At 40.8% G+C, this 22,392-nt stretch overlaps 1 protein-coding gene across 1 annotated transcript in view; it reads right to left on the bottom strand.

Moving 5' to 3' along the window:
* The window catches only part of camk1da (calcium/calmodulin-dependent protein kinase 1Da), a 69,946-nt gene that overhangs the window by 34,638 nt on the left and 12,916 nt on the right, over positions 1 to 22,392 (bottom strand). Inside the window, exon 2 of the mRNA XM_065951330.1 lies at positions 5,305 to 5,436. Coding sequence (XP_065807402.1) covers positions 5,305 to 5,436 — 132 coding nt within the window. The remainder of the gene's footprint in view (positions 1 to 5,304; positions 5,437 to 22,392) is intronic.

A 22,392-nucleotide genomic window follows, 5' to 3' on the forward strand; every position in this document is an offset into this window, starting at 1 on the left:
AAGCCCTGCCTGGGATAATGAAGAGCTGGAAGCAAACAGTCGATTATAATGGCAGTGGATGAGTGAGGATACATTCATAAAAAGCCTCTCATCCATCACAGGCATTACGCTGCAGTTTGTTGTTGTCAATTAGGGATTTGTCCTGAGTGTGTCCTCGATTACTGCTGCAGACAAATTGAATGGTTTTTTATGAGATTTTCTATTTCTCATATTTTCAAATGATTTTCATACAACATTAGCCGTGGCGCATGCTGACATGATAAGTGCATTGACTAATTGATGAACAGGAGAGGACATCAAATGTTGGCAAATGAATGGTAATTAATACTGAATAGAAACAGGGCAGTGGTAGCGTAGTGCTTGGTGCGCGCACCCCACGTGCGGAGAATGTGCGATTCCTCCAGGTGGGCAGCCTGGGTTTCGAGTCCAATCTGTGGCTCCCCCCAAAAAAATACTGAATAGAAACAAGGAACTCCAGGGAAACAAAAGTACTGAAGAGTTTTTTTTTTTCCTGCCATGGTATTTGTCTTTTATTTATTTGAAGCTTGACCCTTATTTTGTGAACAATATGAAATAAACGTGCTGCTGGAATTGAGGTCAAAAAGCTCCAGAACAACGGCGTAAAGTTAAAAAATAAAGTTATTAAGATCAACTTTATTTTCTAACTCTACGGCGGTGTACATTTTGCAGGTAATCTACGCTTTCCCTTTGGTACAAATGCAATGCACGCTTTCCCTCTAGCTTCTGGTGGTATCTGAAGGCAGACACAGCTTCGGCTATGCTACCCATTTATATTTGGGACTTCTGGGCCCGGCGTTTGAACTGTGAACTTTGAATAACAGCTAGTTCAGTCTGGGTCAAATTGAGGTGAATACATGTTAGAGTGAATTGATTCCCAACCGAATGATTTAGATGTTTTAAGTCCGACTTTGAAAAAATTCAGCTTAGTGTTTGATTTCATTCAGACGGACATGTTTACAGGTATTTTAAAAGTCCATATTTTGGTCGGGTAACAAAATAAATCAACTTTTTACCACTGCATGTTAACACACTGTCTGTTCTGAATGTGTCAGCAGCTGATCCCAGCGAGCTCAGCTGTCCGTCAGGTTTAACAGGTGTGGAGACTTTTGATGGCGTTGACTAATTACACTAATACAGGCAACCGGTAATCAGTGACAGAGCGGCAGTGTTTTCCCTTTGTGGCCTGCAATCTGCCTAACAAACATCTGCACATGTGGGAAACAACTTCCAGTTAATATTCATACCATGTATAGAGTCTAGTTTAAAGAAACATGAACCATTTCTACTGGAGCAAAGCTCTCATCATTTATTCATAATTCACATCAGTATTTATCAATAATGTAATTCTTAATGGGTGATTTGTTAACCCAGAGTATGATTACAGTGTCTTAAGAACACTGTGGATTATTTATTAGGTTAAATGAATTGTGGGAAATTGAAATAATAAAGGCTGAGAGAGAAAGAGATGAACTCTTTTGCTCACTATGACTTTTAATGTCTCCATAAGAAAAGTTATTGGTACACAGATATACATCATAAAGCTGTTAATGGTCCTTTAGTTGAGATTCATGCACCAAGAAACAACAAATATAGAAATACTTAAGAGTATGGCACGAGATAGATGCCTCGGTGGTGTGTTGCTCTCCTCCTCTACATAATGTGGTGTAAATTAAGGATCCAGATTAAGGTTGGACCTGTGCGCCCGTCTCTTAGGTGTGATTATCCCTCACTGATTTTCCTGGCAACTGGATGAAGTGGTACACCTGCTGAGCCAACCCACCTGCCGTCCAGGGGCTTATCAGCCTGGCAGTATTTCAATCAGGGCTCTTTACCCCGTTCTGTGCCAGGTCGCTGTGGTCATCTATGTTTACGTGGCGCTGGAATAAGAAGTTGTATTAACCAAATGTTTCCTGTCTTTGGCGACAATCACCCATTTTTTTTTTCAGGCATATTAAAGAGCCCATATTCTGCCCCTTTTGGGGTTGGTATATTTAATCTATGTATCTACTTTTGTACATTCACAATAGATAAAGTCAGAAAAAAGTGTCTGTTTTCATACTGCTCCTCCTTGCTCCCTCTACGCTCTGAGTCCGTCAGCTACACTCTGCTGAGCCCACACTGTTAGACTCCACGTGGCCCAAGTCTGCTCTGATTGGTCTGCCGATCTGCTCTGTCGTTATTGGTCAGTTGCTCAGCACGCGTCTCGGAAATTTCAACATGAGCTGCAGGGCTTGCCACAACGAGCCAATGGGCTTCGATCAGTGATCTCACACTGACAATGACGCCGCACTGACACATTTTTATCGAGGGGGGCTAGAACCGAGCGTTACATGCAGCTAATGCTACAGCTAACAGGAGGACGTAGGAGAAGCCACGTTTCCGCGGGCTGGAACATAGATGTGCCTAAACATGCACAGGACACTTGGAAAACACACTAAAGAGCATATAAAACCAGAAATAGCATAATATGGGACCTTTAAATCCCAATGAGTGGACCAAATTAACTTTTTAATATTTCCTCCTCCCAGTTTTTTGCACACTCGGGTAGAAACGCCCCATTTTGCATATTCATTAAGGCAAACATCCTGAATGGACAACGCGTGTTGTCTTGAAGCAATCCTCAGTGTGTGGTTAGTTGATAAGTTTGCAAATTTGTTTTTGGGTGATATCAAGTTTATAGAAGTCTTGAGCACGAGCATGTCACCTACTTCCAGCCTCGGTAGTTTTTGGGGGTTAATCCTTTTGCCGATGTTAAAACTGTTTTACCCTCGTGGTTTCAGATTATCTTTGCTTGCTTGCTTCCTGCCTCTCTACCTGCTAAGTTCAGCCTCCCACACTCCCTCTTCTGTTAGTTTAGCCTGGCACAGCTCTATCATTGTCACTCTGATTCTGCCCACCACCTTCAACATGATTCTCAGACACTGTGATCCTATTTTACTCCTATTTAACCCGTGTCAGTGTCCTGCGCTGGGGTTCACCCCCGCTCACCGCACCTCCACCATCTACCAGCCGACCTGCTGTCTCACGGTTCAAGCTGCTAGAAGCTTCTGCTCTGCTCACTTGTGCTCTCATTTTGTTTACACTAATGAAACTCATTTGTCTAAATGATTGCTCTTCATTACTGGAGGCAATTGTAATTTTCTCTAATGGAGCCACATTAATAAATCTATCGTATTTGATAGCGTAATACATCTGTATTGCCACGGCAGAGGCCCAGCCTTTTCTCGATGTCTGTACTGTAATTGTGTGGTAACATGCTTCTGCTTAATGAGAGACCAAAAGGCTCCTTGTTTGTTCATTTTATGAGTTTATGTAAGAAGTACATTATCCTCCCTGGCATTTCTTTTTCCCCAAGCTGCCTGTGCTGCATCCTTTTTGTTTACACTGATCCGTGTTTAACATTGGATTTTCACAAAATCTGCTTCATTGGTGTCTTTTTCTGTCTCTGTTTGTGTGACAGTTAGCCACATGCAATACTTTCCTGGTCAACATTTGTACTTTGAAAGGAGGTTTTGTTATTACGCTCTTTTTGATGCAGCCGGATGAAGCTCAAACTACCGCTGCTTAATTTGTGCCGATTTGATGGAGAAATAAAAATGCTTTTGGAGTTATTTAGGATTTACAGAAAACATTTTTATGACACAGGTATTGTGTAGGCGATGGTGATCAGCAGGATCTTGACAAAGACAGACATTAAAAACTTGTAGCTCATATGCACTCTTTAAATGTAGTTATTTACCACCATTATCACCAGTGACGTTACAGTTACTACTGATGTCAAAACGTTACTGAGTTCCTGAGTGAGTTACTGGATTATAAAAGTAACTAGTTATTTGGGAAAATTCCTGGCTTGAGGATCGTGGAGCTGGCAGTGATTTAAAATCAAACCTTGTCTGTTTGTAAGGAGCGGATTCTCATTGGTCTGCCATGCTGACCACTGCGCTGACTTTAGTGTAAACCTCGCTCGCTGTGTCAAAGTGGATAAACTTTAATCTTACTGTATGTAACTGTCAGCTATTTCACATAAAGTTTGGGTAATGAGTGTTTAATCCAAACACTGTTTATCACCCTTCATACCTTGATCACTCGTTGAAGCGTGTCATGCTGGTTCATTATGGGATCACTATTTTAAAAATGAATATTGTGCACCGTTGAAGAAGACTTGAAACCAGCACTTGAGTCCGTTAACTTATTAGTAAAATGTTTTAATTAGGGAACAAATCAAGTGAGGAGTAGGTGATTTGTTTGGTTGTGACTTCCAAAGAATCTAATTTTTTGCAACCATTCTTGTCGCCCCCTGCAGGCCATAGAAAGAACACAGCACTTTTTTAAATAACAGTCTGTGAGTATTACATTGTGTGGTACATAATGCAAGCTTTAACGCTCTTTTCAACGCTTTTCAACGCTTTTCAACGCTTTTTAACGCTTTTTAACGCTCACTGGACTTTGAATATCTTTTCTTTACATGCACTCTGTGAGTAGATTTATATACACTGTAAGATTTGTTTGATTTTCAACTGCATAGCTCCTTCATTGCACATTTTATACTTTTTGTTTGTTACATTTTTACATTTTTAAATAGTATATTATATATATTTGTAATTGCTTCTTATATTTCATTATTTAAGTTCTTGCTATTTTTGCTTTATTTACTTTGTTAACTGTTTCTGCACCAATACACCAAGACAAATTCCTTGTATGTGTAAATGTACTTGGCAATAAAACCTGATTCTGATTGTGATTTAAATGATTCTCTGGTTAGAATGAATCTCTCTTCCATTGACATCTCAAACAACAAAGTGTTTGCGCATTATGTAAAACCACTCTTTTTGTTCAGCAGTAAAGAAGATTTTCTTTAACTCTTGTGTTTTCTCATTTCTTCTCTCACATCTTTTACAACAAGTTAATTTAGTTGCGCTTCTTTAAAACAAATAAATCAGCAAATCTGTGTGTTTTCTTCCTGCCCAGAGATTTTAGAAATCCAAATGTTGTCTGTCCTCGGACTAGACCTTCGACATGTTCATTTAAAACTCAGACAAAGAGCGCAGAATCCAAACAGGATTCACATCATGATTCTTGTGATTTTTGTGCAGCTGTTTTGCGCTCAGACAGACACAAGTTTCAGTCGTGATGTGGCTCTGTGTGGAAGGTGGGCTGCTGATCGTGACCTGGGGGTGGAGGAGGGGTTGTGATGTTAGGAAGAGAGAGAGGAGATGTACAGTTGCCCCGGTAACCGGGAATTAGGAGGCTCATGTGCGTGCGTGTTTGTCAAACAGGACTCACTTCCTCAGCACGGCGATCTCGTTCTCGATGCTGCTCTCCTTCCCCTTCAGGGCCTTTTTCGGGATGCACTTCACCGCAAACATCCGGCCGTTCAGCTTCTCCTGGGCCAGCACCACCTCTGAAAACGCTCCTCTGTAAACAACCAGAGAAAGAAAAATCGTGTGCGTCAGGAGCAGATCATTTACTGGATACTGTAACCTTCTATCTTCTGGTGCACAGAGGCAAAGCACTTTTTTTTAAAGTTATTATGTCTTCATCAACAACAACATTGACAGCTGCCCTTGAGAGTACTAATCAGCAGCATCATCATCGTCATCATCATTATTAAGGTCGTAAAGAGCTGGGTCTTTAGCTTTTTCTTAAAGGTGCAAAGGGTGCTGCAGATCGAATGGAGTTCGGTAGTTCATTCCACCACCAGGGGGCGACAGATGAAAAAAGTCTAGTTAGAGACGCTGGGCCCTGTTGTGAAGGTTGAACGCCTTAAATATGCAGAGTTGTGTGTTATTATAAACCAAAACTTTGCAGCCATTCTGTACCTCCTAGCATCTATAATTTAAATGTGCACTATTTCAATTTGGTAGTAACATTTCAAAGTTCAATAGTTCAAATGCTAAATTTTCTGAACTGAATACACAAATTTAGTCAAAGGCAAAAATGGGTACCACCATAACTTCTCGCGTAGCATTTTATCTTTTCCTCTGAGGACAGTTTGTGTATAGAGTTATGAACATAAAGAACATGATCTGTACATTTCTCCAACTTTCACATTTCTCTACCAAAACTCCAGAGTGCACCTTTAAGCTATCAATATCTTGTGTACTGTCCTATACCCTTGGTTTGAATTAAGAAAATTGCCGCCCAGGCTACAAAACCCTTTTGCTTTGTTGTGTTTTTTGACTGTAGAGAGCTCTATCCACAGCAGAAGGAGCTCTTTTAATGTCATTTTCACAGGCTTAAGAAGTGCTCCTTACGACAAGCCCACTTCACCACTTCAAAGCCTTTCATTTCTCAGTTATTACCTGTAATTGTTTCATTACATGCCTACCTCTAAGAAACATCTGGGAAGCTGAGTTGAAGTGAGACTCATTTTGTTGCCATCGCTGTGCTCAGATTGGACAAAGGAAAGAAACAGAACAAAATATATCCTGCATCAAAACGACAGTCAGTGTGATATCGGTTATTTTACCTTTGGGATCCCATTAACGACAGGTACAGCTAACTGATCGCCTTCATTTGCAGAAAATCACACTGCGATGGTAATGTGATTGAATCTGTCAAGTGTAACATTGGCAATCTTTGTATTTATTCATGCAGCGCCTTGGCTACGAGTACAATATTTCAAATTTAGTTGTTAGTTGCATCATAAAAACTGATGATCTCCAATGACAATCAAGGTGATACAATATTCAAAGTACTAAATGACATTTAGCCATGAATGAGTGTGTATCTGTGTGTGAGCATCAGCAGGACAAGCCGGGTGATGAATGAAGATGAGCCTGTTGCGAGGTAATCTGCCTGAACCGCTGTGTTGACTCTTTTGTGGAGTTGCGTTCAGCTTTGCCAGTGTCACATTAGAGTGAACATCTGTCCTCCTTATCGCCTCCCTTCCTCCCTCTCTCTCTTTCCCTCTCCCCTTCTTCTGCCATTTCTTGCTTTACAATAATCAGGGGATCTGCAGCTGATACAAATCTAAATACATCTTGTTGTAAGGCCTCCTAAAGGCATATAATATTGAACTCAAGAGCATAAGGAGGCTGTTTTAAGTCACTTCATGGCGGCTAGTTTTTCCTGACATACTGCATAGTCTTATATGAGCATGTTTTTGGAGGATACTTTTCTCGGGTCGCTTACAGCATTTAACAATCTTGGAGGCTGAGGAACACTTTTGTCTCACAATATTGACGTTTACATTCTATCGAATTGTTGTGCTGACTCACCAAATCTATTCATTAATGAATGTGACACAAAGAAACACAAGAATGTTTCTAAGTCTAAGTCTAGTGTCTGTTCTCTTTTTTTTTTTTAACTCTTTTTGGGCGGCTGTGGCTCAGTTAGTAGAGTCGCTCGTCTCTCAACTGGAAGGTCGAGGGTTCGATCCCCAGCTCCTGCAGCAACATGTCAGATGTGTCCTTGGGCAAGACACTTGACCCCCTGAATTGCTCCGATGTTTCGTCAGCGGTGTATGAGTGTGTATGAATGTGTATTATCTGATGGTTACAAAGCAGCCTCTGCCATCAGTGTGTGAATGTGTAGGGAATAAAATTGTTGTGATTAATTTCTCTGAAAGTGAAATGGAAGTGTGCAAATTATAACAAATAGGAATCTTAAACTACAATTTCCCATCGGCGGGCATTACAAGAAAGAAAGTGTTGATGAATGATCCAATATGTGCTAACACTGCTCTGCTAACCTCATTCTGCTGATTCAACATTTCATTCTAATATCCGTCAAAGCCTTACATTTCCATCAGTCAGGGGGACTCTATGCATTGAATCATTTCCATGTGACTCACCGGCCTACCTGGGAAATAGACTCCACGCCTGGTTGCCTTGTCATACAGTCCACCAGCACAGCGAAGCTTAAGTTTTCCATTCTTTCAGTGGTTGTTTTGTCCCTGTGCATTATGGTGTGCACAGCTGTGCTTTGAGTGTGTTTAAGACTCCTCAAGGGGAGGGAGGCTGTTGTGAATGAGTTCTTCATCACGCCAATATATGAGCGCTGCCATGCAGAAAACCCTCGAGCCCCTCAGCACGCAGCACATTTGACAAGACGCCCATCTGCCACGAGACCAACAAGCCCTCGAGAACACCATGGTACGCTCACAGCTGCAAACAGGACGGCAAAACGGGTTGTCTTCCTCTTGGTTTTTTCTCACTCCTTTTAAATAAAAAATAATAATTCCCCCTCCCCCCCTCCCCTCTGTCTTTCTCTCTTTGTCTCCCACCTCCCCCTCACCCGTCATTTACAAGTGACAAGTGATCATAGCGCTGGTTGTCCCTGGAGATCAAGGTGGACTGTGTTGTACAAGATCAGATCACTCCGATTGCCACACACACACACATGCACACACACACACACACACACACACACACACACACACACACACACACACACACACACACACAACACACACACCGAGCTGACACCTGCTCGCTCTGATAGCGGCTGTTAGGAGGTTGGGTGACGTCAAAGCGCAGACAAAACAAGGCTGTTCCCACACACACACACACACACACACACACACACACACACACACACACACACACACACACACACACACACACACACACACACACACACACACACACACACACACACACACACACACACACACACACTGCACCCTCACTTAGAGTTTTTTTCATTCACATCCCTCAGAGAGAAAGAGGCATATATATGAATGAGCGATCACTGTCAGGTATCTTCTTACCTAACTGAGAGTAAATGAACCTATCCTCATCCTATCTCCCATTATCCCAATAATCCTGAAAAAACAAAAGTTGAAGAGAAGAAAAATGGATTTTTAGGAGCGATATCGATATTAGGGATAGAAAAAATCCGATACCAATATGTCGGCCGATATCTTTCTTGGTTCTATCTTCAATCTGTGGAGATAGATAAAGATATACAAACACTTGTGATGGGTACTCGAATGGAAAGTAGCTGCGCTTGTATGTGCATCACCACTTCACACTCTGCAGAGTGATGATGCCTGTTGTGATCTACGCTGCACGCTCCCCTGATTACAGCCAGACAGAGAACTGCTGGTGAGAAATGAAACTCAAATGAAATGATATTAGACTGGTGAATAAATCTAGTAATATCGGCGCAAATCTGCGTTAAAATTAGCCGATACCGATACTCACTTTGTATGCTTATATCGACCGATTACAAAAAAAAATCTAAGAAATATCCAAACAATTCACTAATACACTGGGGCCAACACGAACCCCGATGCATAACAATACAACTGGTTTCTTGTAATCACAGCACACAGTAGCTCCTTCATTTCCACAGCTGCACCTCTGATTAATTATCACAGGCGGCCAGATTGCAGCTGCCGTTGCTTTTGTTTGTATGACAGTAAACAAAGGGTGTTAATTGGAGGTGTAAAATAATGTAGACATAATGCATTGTGAAACAGCTACACAGGAACAAGTGCTAAAAGATGCTCTGGTCTGAATTTCAGTGGATTGTTGGATCAGATATGAACAATGTTTTAGTTTCACAAGAGAGAGTGATAGTGACAAACACACAGATATGTTTTATTATTGAACTCTCCATTCCTCTAAAGTCTGATGAACAGTTTGGCATTTTTGTCACAGATTTTTTCCACACATTGCTGCTGTCGTTTTAATATCTATTACCGGCCAGTTCATACGGGAGTACAAAATATGGGTACAGCAATGAGTGGTTGTCTTGACTCTGTTGATACAATCATCAAATCGCTTGTATTTTCATTAAAACAAAACTGCGCTGTTAGCAGATTGACTCACTAGTACGTACAACAAATGTTCCTAGCGATTAAATACAAAATTCAGTGGAAAACAAATTTTAATTCTGACAAATCGGCAAGTCTTAAGGCACGAAAAACACCAAAAATTCAGCACAATTCATTTAACACGGCTAAACACGGTTAGCGGTTAAATGATGTCATTAGCATGCAGGGCTAGCACAGGGTGTAATGTGAACAGAAGTTAATGTGTCCAGAGCAGAAGTTGACAGCAGGATAAAAGAAGAAGAAGAGGACAGTGAGAAAGTGGTGAAATGAAGGATAAAAGGTCAAACACAAGTCAAGTTTTAAACGTTAGCAGTGCTAGCATCACCAGACTTCAGCGCTTCTTGTAAGACAGACGTGCTTGCGCATTGCTTAACCACTCAGAAACTGATCCAGTATGGTAGGACCTGTGCCGCTGGGTGGAGCAAAACCACGGCAGAAACAGAACACGCTGCACTGTGCATCTACAGGTTAAAGTTACATGAAGCTGCTGCTGTGTGGGAGAAACATCCACTAACATCACCAGAACACCACTTAAAATAAATTAAAGGTGTGTATATCTAAAGAAGAATACAAGAGACTATCGCCATGACATTTAAGGATACATTTGTTTTTAACCTAACTTAAACACTTTATGTGCTATTTCTTTAAATTGTCGTACTGGTGGAAGAGCCAACAATCAACTGCAGCGCTGAATGGAACCTCTCGGCCTCTCAGGGTCGGGATCAATACCGGTTACAGTTCAATACCATGCTGCTTTACAGTCAACAAAAAATGGATAGTCTCTATTCAATCAAGTCATAATGATAAATCTATAAAGAGCAAGAAAAATGGATAGAAAAGGCTGAATTGAATTTTCACAAACAAACACACACATACACACAAACAAGCACACACACACACACACACACATACACACACTGTTCATTCATGCTGAATTAAAAGTCTGAATGGTGGGAAGAAGTAGTGGAAGAAAAAATGAAGCTGAGCTGTTCTGAATTGAGGAAAAAGGTCAGGAGAGAGAGAGGGGAAGAGATAGTGTGTGTGTGTGTGTGAGAGAGAGAGAGAGAGGGAGAGAGAGAGAGAGAGAGAGAGAGAGAGAGCGAGGGAGAGAGCACAAAATGTGAATGACGGCAGAATGTACCTAATAAATCTGTTTTTTTTGCAGGTGTACAAACACACATCCACCACTACAGCAACAGCAGGAACACGGCATGGTCCACTTCACAATTTATCCACCCTAAATGTATTTGCTTGCCACACACACACACACACACACACACACACACACACACACACACACACACACACACACACACACACACACACACACACACACACACACACACACACACACACACACACACACACACACACACACACACACACCTTGTAGGGTTCATTTGATTGGACGAGGGGTGCTTGTATAACATCTGCCAGCTGAGTTCACAAACTGTGCAGTGTGTGTGTGTGTGTGTGTGTGTGTGTGTGTATGTGTGTGTGTCTGCGTCAGGGGTTCGACTGGCTGGCGGTCCCCGTTTGCCGTTACCCGCGGCAACAATGATTGTGTTTTCTCCTGTATGAACCGGTGTAATTGTGTCAGTTGAGCTCCACTGGCTCTGACGGTGCGCCCCGCACGAAAACATACTGGCTGCAAAGGTGTGTGCAAGTGAAAGAGACACGTGCGCACACACACACACACACACAGACACACACAAGTCACGCACACACGCACACACACACATTATAAGACAGAGATAGAAAGGCAGAGACTAGAATAGGCTGACAAGGTGACAGTGACATATTTAACATGACTGACAGCAGCCAACAGGGCATCTCAATGTCAAGCTGGAAATAAACTCATCCTGAGAAGCTGCACAGTCATCATGTTTTTATATTTCCCCCAAAAGGTAAAAGAGCTAAATAATACCATAGGCTTTATTTCCAGTGGTTTTTAAAAACCAGACAATAATCTCAACTGTATTAAAAGGTAAAGTTAGGTATTTTTGAAGAAGTGGGGTTGTATGAGGTACTTGTCAATAGTTTGTTTATTTAGCCATTGGAAAAGTTGGTCAGCTCAACCCTCAGGTCAAGGTCTCAGTCATAGACGGTTTATAAGGACTTCACTCTTGTTCTTCAGCTTTATTTGTTCATGGGTTAACATTTTGAAGCCTTTAGTTTGGTATTTGGCTAACACCATCTTGTTTTTTTAGTAAGCAAAAGTGCAGCTATATAACGGGGGGTAACTCAACTGGACAGATTTTATATGCTTATGTGGGTAATAACCTCAGTGTGTTCTATCTCATGACTTACGGTTCTTAGTAGCTAGTTTGACATGAATTGATCTGAGGATAGCTGGAGGCAAGCAGGGGATTCATCTGATTGGCCTTACGGTGTTAAGGCATTTCCCATATATCCAAGTAAAACCCATAAAGTACAGGATCGTCCTGCGAAAAAGTGAAGCACGGGCTATATGTCATTTGTCAGCAGCGTGCCAATCAAATGTTACAAATGTTTCTGCTTTCTGAGAGAGGAGCCATAGGGAAGTGGACATGATCAGGTTGAACTAAGTTTGTATAATAGCATTAATAGTACACAGTTATTATAATGCTTTATAAAGAAATCAAACCACAAACAGCCTCCCTGCACAGTGTCATCTGTGACCTTGTGTTCAGCTTCAACTTCTTTACAAAGGTTGAATCCTCAGAAAAGTTGTCAGAACTTTGATTGTTAGAATCAAAATAAGACAAACTCTATTGTTGTCAGTAGTAAGGTTGATCTTTAGTCTGAATACAGCCGGGTATGAACGAGCTTATTTATTAAGATGAAGACAAGTCCAGCCTCATAAAACGATTTAAGAGCGGAGAGCTGAACTGAGTGAGCTCAAGTGTTACATAAAAGGCAGACGGGAAGAGCTCTCAGCATGCATATGAATTACACCCCCCCCCCCCCCCCAAAAAAACACACACACACACACACACACACACACACACACACTCAAATACATACTTGCACAATGAGACACACGTGCGTGCAGAGAGCGATAATGTCAGCTCTGCAGGTCTGCCCCTATCCGATCAATAACCAGTAGTTTAATCAAAGCAGAAGGCTGCATTTGAATGGACTCACACACACACACACACACACACACACACACACACACACACACACACACACACACACACACACACACACACACACACACACACACACACACACACACACACACACACACACACACACACACACACACACACACACACACACACACACACACACACAGCAGAGGGCCTGATATTTACGTGGACAAGGACAATTATCAAGGCGCCAAACTGTGGTCACACGTTGGCACACATGCACAATCATTTTCATGAGTATTAAATACAGAATCTTCGGTGTGCCTTTGTCTTCAGGCCAGAGATGAGAAAACAGTCCTGAGACACACTCTGACACACGCACAGGAAGGTGACTGGCTGCAAAAGAGAGAAAGACGCAAGGAGAACCCAGAGCAGAGATACAACGGAAAGACTCAAAGAAAGAAATCCAGTGGAATGATTTGAGGTTTAGTGTCCTTCTTCTTAGGAGGAGAGAATAAAACTGACGAGACGAGAGACAGAAAGATGAAGGTAGATGGTTTGGTTTTGGTAAAAAGGGAAGTTTTTGGCACAGAAGGGTCGACTGTGTTGTTATTATTTATCAGTATTAAGCAGCTGTTGCTTACTTGTCACATGGAAAACAATTTTGAGACAAAATCCTGATTCCAAATAATCGCAGTTTTCTGTGTACAATATTTACTCACTGAGGGTGAGGATGAACTTCGGCAGGTAAGCGTTGTCTCAAATCTCACACAGGGTCTGACCAACTGAGATACAGGGATGCTGAGTATTTCTGAGAAAAGTATCCAAGTAATTCCAAGCATGACTTCAATCGTTCATGTTTTGACTTCATTACGTCTCGCACCAGTTGTCACATTTATTGTGATTTCATTGTTATTGCAATTTGAGCATCAATGATAAACACGTCACAAAAAACTGGATTTATCGCTATGAATAAGAACAACTTAATGTACTCAAGCAACGCTTTCTCACTCATTACGTGTACATTTGCCATTTGGATGAAGGCCTGAGTATAACGGCAATACCTTCACACTGTTTTGACGCAGTAAGAAGAAGCTAAAGCTAGTTATCAGCTACCTTCTTTTTAATAAGTGCAAATTAAGGCGTGAAAAACAAATCTGATTTTTTTTTATTCTGGAGAAACATGTTTCAAGCACAGGTGATGTGTGAAAGATGGAGAACATGTAGCCATTGAAAATGTGATTTATATCTGATGTGCTTTTTAAAAAGTGTTTATTCCACCTTATATAACTATCACAATGTTGAACAATCGAGCAGGCGCAGAGCTTAGTTCAAAAATGTCAAAAAAAATGTTGACCCATCCTGCACTGTGGTGTGTGCTCATTTTCCCTTTAATTGAAAGCCTTTCTTAAATACCCGACACCATGACTATAAATCCTGCAGGTTGCCTTGTGAAGAGCATGACAAACAAGCTAGCTAGCTGGTTAGCAACCCACGTGTGTTGATTTTCCTGACACTCCCTTCGCCCTGGCTCAGTCGGTAGAGTGAGTCGTCTCTCACAAAGGGGGGTCAGGGTTTCGTTCCTCTGCTCCTGCAGTCACATGTCCAAGTGTCCTCAAGACACTGAACCCCAAAATTGCTCATAATGCTGTGTCAGCTGTGTGAATGTGTATAAATGGATGAGTTAATACTGATGGTCACTTTACACAGCAGCGTCTTCCATCAGTGTGTGAATGTGAAGGTGTGACCTGTGGTGTTAAAAGACCTTTGAGTAGTCAGAAGACTAGAAAAGCAGCTGTGTGGCAATCCATTTCTCAAATGAGTCCTCCAAAGCATTCTGTGTTCACAGGAAATCCATTAATATTCAAGATTAGCAACTTTATTTAAGCTTTTTTTAAACATTCTTTATAAGATCACTTGAGTCGACATACAAAACTTCAGAGTTACATTCACACAATGCAGCTTCAGTCTGATTTTTAAATGGATTAAAATTCAAACCAGGGGAAAGTAATCAGCAAACAAATGTTGCTCAAACTTTACAAATATTAATGTGTCATTCTCTCCAAAATGATCTCTGGACTTGTTGTACGATCTACAGGTGGATCACTCACTACTGATTTGAATCACTATGGCAACGGGAGGCAAGGCTGGACGAGTGTGGATTTGCATCGCAGCTGCTGTGTAGAAGCAATGGAGTAGAAAAATTGGACTGTTGTCATACACACAGCAAAACTTGACTGATATAACTAGTCTGCATTCAGTAGGTGAGAAAGATTTACACACTCAGAGTTAAATGAGGGGAAAAGAGCTAAGAGCCCCTTCCATGTGTGTCTTCCATCCGTTTTTTATGTATGTGTGTGTGCTATATGCCTTTGTTGCACAGCGCGTAGGCTTAAATAGCACTGTTGCCACGGCAGCAATTAAGTGCCAATTATAGTCTGTATTCTCACTGTGGCTCCGACAGCAGAAGATGAAAACGAGAGAGAGAGAGAGAGAGAAAATGCTTTTACAGTCTTCCATGCAATTAACAACTAAAATCCAATAGACAGACACGTCAACCAGGATTTGGTCTAAAAGATCAAGACATTGTAAACCAGCCCGTTGTCCATATGGTGAGAAGAATATGCTCCAGTTCACCAGCAACACAGCAACAGATGGGACATCCGTGCAGAGCTCTGTGGGACTCAATTAAACATTAACAGAAAATCATGAACCAGCGCATGCAGGAGGAGATTTTTTTCAGGACACATTTTACAGATTCTAAACATTCAAAGACGCGTTTAGACCGCATTTACATCAATGACATGCCGACATCTTGGGTGTGAACACTCACTGAGCTATATGGCGTTATTCAAAAGCACAGTTCAGAGGAAACCGTCCGGGTAGATTGTCCAATATTTATATTTATTGTTTCACGACAACTTGCTTTGGTAATGGGAATAATGGGCAAAAAAAATCAAATCTGTCAAGTGAGTACAGGGAATAAAGGCTCATTAGACTTTTGGATGGCAGTTGTGGGCAATGAATGGTATCAACTAAGGAACTTTTTCACATATGAACTCGAACACAAAGTTTTGGCAACTCATCCTGTGAGGAACACAAATGTCTCAACCAAATGGCAAAACAAACCTCATAGTAAGGAAGACAAACTGCCTCAAAACAGTTCAGATGATTAAACATAGGGCTGAGCGGTTCATCATTTCACCGTTCCAATTGAGATTGTGCAATCATCACATCGCAGGATATACAATGTCAGTCAAAAGACCAAAAACACTTTTTGGGTTGTTCAATGCAAACTAAAAAAAATCCACTTTTCTTGTTTCCTAGACTGATCTACACTAAAAGTCTGAGCACTGTGCATGCAGCCTGTGTGTTGTTAAAATGGATCTGTACAGGCAACGCTGCTGCTGTCACAGATATAATGACATGATGCTTGCAGGCAGAAGCTGAATTACAGATTTGGAATGAGTGTATTCCAGCTATCAGCTGCACTTTGTCTCAGTGCTGGTTGATGCTATGTCTACATATACGCACCGTTATCTGAAGGGATGACCTGCTGATTTATTAATATAGCAGCTACACCTGTGTATATTATTTATATTTTCCCCCTCCATTTACAGAAGAACATGCTTCAAACCTGACATCACAGAGTCTGACACTAATTGACACCAAGATCTTATCAGACCCAGAGCAACATGTGAGACCTTGCAGGACCGCTGCTACAGCAAACTGTATAAATGTGCAGCTCGTTGAAAGGTGAGGTGTATGACAGCAGGCAGCATAAAGTGGATTTTCTTTGGCAGTGTCGGTATTGTAACTGTTGTATGATCTCATTTCATCGTTGTTTATAATACCTTCTGTGTTGCAGACTTGCAGTATCATTCAATTCTCTTTCCCATATACTGTAGTTCAGAATCTGTCATTTTCAAATCAAGTCAAGACACATCTCGGGCAAAATGAATTTTCTATCAAACAAGCGTCAAAGCTTCACAAATTGAATTCCCCTTACAGGAAGAAAGCAGAATTCATAAGTTGCATGTGTGTGTGTGTGTGCATGTGTGTGTGTGCATGTGTGTGTTTGTGAGTAATTGGAAAAAGGGGAGTGACTTGCAGGGCATGGAAAGAAAGATGATGCTTTCTGTCCCCTTTGTGTGCTCACATAAAAAAAAAAAAACAGACGCGGACACACACGCACGGCCACACATAAACGCAGCCAACGAGGTATGGATTTGCCATGGCAACAGCCCTGACCACTACAGGGATGTCAGGAGACTTCCCTTCTGTTTACATTCAGCTCCATGGAAACAGCTTCAGCACGTATTTGTGTGTGTGTGTGGGGACTGTTGGGTAATCCAGCACTGAATCTGTGTGTGTATGTTTTCATGTTCACCCGTGCATGATGTAATATTTTTAATTCATGTTTTCTGTGATCAAGTCAGTCCACATTATTTAATGCAGACCAAGTTGTGAGAGCATGCTCGGTGTGACGGATGAGTGAGGCGGGTGTTTTTAAGAATGAAAGACTGAAGTGAATGAAGAGAAGGGAAGAAGGGGGGAAACAGGATGCATGATGACCCCCCCTGCCAGGCGAGACATCTGGTACTACAACCCAAAGAAGACAAACACATTAGCACTTTGTAGTGTGATGATGACGTGTTGTATTGGTTTTTGTTGTTTTGTGAAGTTCTGTTGAGGGTTGTCAAAATTAGATGTTGAGTGCAAAATTTTTTTTTTTTTTTTAAGTTTTGGAGGGGAACAGATTGCACACATTTGATGCCAATCTAGTTTATTTTTAAATCAACAATATGCAGTATAAAACAGAGGTCTTAATTATTCTGTATATTTCTCATGGACAGAGTGTGCAAAAGGCTATCTTGCAAAGTGGAAGTTAAGAAACATGGAAGCAGCATTATTCCAAAGAGAAGTAAATAATGAGAGCAATTCCACAGTGAGTGTCAGATGCGCGACTGAGCTACCGCAACACGTCCCTGTTGTGTTTGTTCACACAGGAAGCATAGCAGCTGCAGTGCTTCTGCTGCTGCAAAGCCCGTTTCTTTTTCCATTGGAGTTGGACTCTGCGGCCGATAATAATCCTGCGTATGATCGCATTTGGGTTTTGATGGAAATCAGAAACGGATGAAGGCAGTTTGGAGTTGTATGCAGTGTGATTATTCTACCAATATAGACATTTAGTGTTAGTACATTAATGTCTGCATGACATTTTCACTGTGCACTATGGCCAAGAACCATTCACGGCTCTTGTAAGAAATTGGCTATCCTACTATTCTTCCAATTTTTGGTGTTGCAGTAACGCCTTAGCACTGCTTAGATGGGAATATGGGTACTCAGGACAGCGAAAGGCTTCTTTTCAGACTGAGAGGTGTCACTGTGAAAATGGTTACATCAGCTGTTTTATCTTGTAAGACAACTCAGAACTTGCAGCCTGATAAAACAGCAGAGCACTAATAATGACAGAGCAGACGATGACTCAGCGGTTTGTCTCCTGTGCCCTTGGAAATTCCCCCTCATCACTTGCACACGCACACACACACACACACACACACACACACACACACACACACACACACACACACACACACACACACACACACACACACACACACACACACACACACACACACACACACACACACACACACACACACACACACACACACTTATACACACTGGATGGCCTCCAAAAGCTTCAGCTGTAGCAAACACATACAGGGAAGTCAGTCTGAAGCCTGATTTATCTGTCTGTGTTGAACGTAGGCTGTAGCAGCTGCTAGATGAGAGACACTGGGAGAAGGACTAAATGAGCATTTCCATCAATCGTTTCTTTAATTTTATTTCAAAGGCTTGAGATTAAAATACATGACCTGAAAAGACAACGGCCATGTTGGAGGTCCTTAGTGTGGAAGGGATGATGGGAATAGGAAAAAGTACTTTTCAGGAAATGAAGACTTTTGTTTCATCAGGCATCAGAGCAGAGGTCACATTAACAGAGCTATTTAGCTTGACATGAAGTGTTGCGGTTTTCCTATTTTAAATGAAGCATAGATTACAGTTCATAATCCCAGATTCTCAAACCTTTTAAGACTGGAAGCTTTGTGTTTTTCCTTTCAAGGCACAGTATGTAAAATATGCCGCCAGAGGGCTCTCAATCAAAACAATAACAGAACATGATGTTGAGGCTATCGGGGGAATCATGGGAGTTCCCTCTGCTACTCCCCCGCCCCTCCCCCCTCCAACAAACTCCGTGTTGAACGTAGTCAAAAATTGTTCCATTTTTAGTTTAATCTTTGGTGTAGTCGCAGCAATAAAGTCATATATCAGTCCACATTGGAAAAGAAGAAATGGGGCAAAGATGTGAAAAAGACAAAACAAACTTATTAGGGGTCAGCCCTAGTACCCTAATTAATGAGAATCCAAAACTAATTTACAGAAAAAGTACAACGTATAGATGCAAATCTTCAGAGAAGTGAAGCTCCCTGCACTCCTGAATTAGCTGAAATGACTCAGCTTTTTAATTCACGCTTCAAAGTCATGCTTTTATTCAAATGCTGTACAGCTGACTAGTATTGTCCAATCATATCTATGCTCATATACTGCACAGCCTGTCCTTAATAGAAGATTGATTATCCTGCTTTTGTAACAAAGGATTAGTTTTCCCTCCAGACACCTTGTTGTTATTTTTGGGCGTTTTGCCTTTAAGTGAAAAGGACAGTTGGTAGAGTAGGAGATTGGGAGAGAGACAATTAGTGACCTCTATGTAAGTATCTCCGACTGAACTGTAATTAAACACTCAGACTGAGTTATTAGTATAAAAAGTATTATATAATTCTGTATAACAAAACCTTTCAAGGAACACATGAATGGGTAATGCTACTGAAGGGCTCTACAGCCTCAGCACACAGAGATGGAGCTCTTTGTCTCCAGTCTGGTTGGTGTACATGTACATGGAAATTAGTAATTAACAAGCACATCCTACTCCATGACGGAGACCTGAATGCATGTTTGCTTTAGAGATTCATGAAAATGCTGCTGTTGTTTCAGTTGTATTGGTATAAACAAGCCTCTTGCAAATATTGACAAAGATGGTTTTGTGTTCCGGCTATAGGTTCTTTTGTAGCTCATCAGTGGTAACTCTATGATACACATGCTCAGACTTGTTTTCAGTTCAGATGAAACTTTCCCAGCCGTTCTGCTCTTTCTCTTTAACAAACAAACTGTACAAACAAACTAAATAAACGTCACACGAGGAGATCAGGTGTGAACAGCAAAAACAATTTTTCAATAGACTATAAATTCATTTAATCACAGCGGACGTCATGATAGTTAAACACACACAAACACAGCGTGTGAGGTGTGCAAACAGTACTAGTAGGTCAGTCAGGGTGCGGCTGGCGTTGAGGTTGCAACGAGTGAAAGTTTCCCACCATCAGCCAAGCAAGCAGGGTCTTTTTGAATAACTGCAAACAGGGTTGTCAGCTACAGTGAAATTCAAAAGTATTATTAGCATTAAAGTGGTTCTGTTAAGTATGACCCTAAGATGATGTCACCCTCTGAGTGATGCAGACTTTGTGCGTCAATGACAAGCCGGTGTCACCCAATTATTTATTTTTTTCAGTTTCATCTAATTCTACCCTTTGGTATCTGAGGTATTCAGTACATTAACACACTTTATGACACCTGGTTACCCAGACAATACAACAAGGTGTGGTGTAATGGGCGGCCAGACTATTTCAAGTTCTAATTATGATGTCTCTGCAAGAAGGATACACGTTAACCAGCTAGACACCAGAAAGTCAGAACACATGGCCGAGAAACTAATCATTCACAAAGTATTATACATTTCTACGAACATAACCATATGACAACTAACAGCTAAGACTTCCTTCTTACATGTCAGTATGTTGCATGTTTACTTCTTTTTGTTATTCAACAATGACGATTATATCACAAAACACAATCATTTTGCCATAATTGCTATTAGAGCCCGACTGATTTGTCAGCCAGCCGATAATATCGGCCGATATTAGGGTTTCAAGTGACTATTTGTATCGGCTAATTTTATGGCTGATATGCATCGATATATTAGAGTTTCATTGTATTACACTAGCAGTTCTCGTTCACCAGCAGAGGGCGCTATATGGATAACAACAAGCATTATCACTCTCCAGAGTGTCGAGCGGTGATACATGTACTTGTACATGGGCAGTTCATTTGTTTTGTAAGTGTTTTATAACTGCATTTGAGAGTTTAACTAAATAAATGTGGATTTCTTAATCGATTGATCTCTTAAGATCGAACATAGATATTTACATCCAAGAAAGATATCGGCCAATATATCGTTATCGGATTTTTACTCTCTTCCCAATATCGGTATCACTCCCCAAAATTCCCATATGGGTCGGGCCTAATTGCTATATTGCAATAAAATCAAATAATGATACATCTCAACGCCTCTTAAAAGATGAGGTGCAGAAAGAACGTATTCATTTACTGCAATTTGGTGCAAGTTCCTCTCTCTTCATGTGCATCATTGAACTTCTTTTCACCTCTGTTTGACATTATCCTGCTGTGTTGTCTCCGTGGCTTCTTAATGACTAATTAACATCCATTCACATTTCCCTCATTCATGTCATAATCGCCCCGGTGAAGAGTCATGAAGAGGTGATGCAGTGAGTCAAATTGTGAGGGAAATCCGTTCTGTTGGTTTTTTTAAATCAAAATGTTTTATATGTGGCATCGGGGATTTTAAAATTGTATCACACACTATAACAACTTGTACATACACACAGACCACAGAGCTGTAAATACACCTTTTGTCTTTAAAAAATACAGTCTCTATAAATCTTATTTTTCTTATTTTATATGATATATTTCTGTAAGTAAAGTGTAAATATTTTAGAGATAAGTTACATTTTTAACATGTTTTTTTTTTTATTAAACACAAACTGTTTTTATGTTTAGACACTTCATATAAAACTGTAAACCTGCACCACTCTGAAACTTTAACATTTATTCTTTGATATTTTTGAATTTAACGTAGTTTTGTGTTTTATTTGGCAGTGTTAACGTTTGTTTTCCATGCTAATAAAGCTCTTTTGAATTGAATTGAAAATTGAGAGGCAGAGAATGTGAGCTATACTGCAGCCAGTCAAAATGGGAAGCTCCAAGTGTTTTGGCTTCACTTTTGGGGAGCTATCATGTTGTCTATCTTTTTATAGTCTGTGAGCAGAAAAAATAACCGAGTTAATTTCGGAAATATTTCAATTGAGAGAGTTCTGTATCAGCTTTGTTGTACTTTTTTCCTTAAAAAGCGAAGTTAGGAAACAGGTTTTTGTTAAACTGAGTTAAGATTGGATTTCAGACTTAGTAAATGTCATTAATCAAGCCGCTAAGCTGAACTGTAAGCCCTGATCTGAATTTTCTCCCTACTGTGAGAGAAATGAAAACAATTGTGACACATCAGGGTCATTTCAGAAACGATGGAATGACCCTACA

This window comes from Labrus bergylta, chromosome 23 (assembly GCF_963930695.1).
Source record: "Labrus bergylta chromosome 23, fLabBer1.1, whole genome shotgun sequence".
Taxonomy (NCBI): Eukaryota; Metazoa; Chordata; class Actinopteri; order Labriformes; family Labridae; genus Labrus; species Labrus bergylta.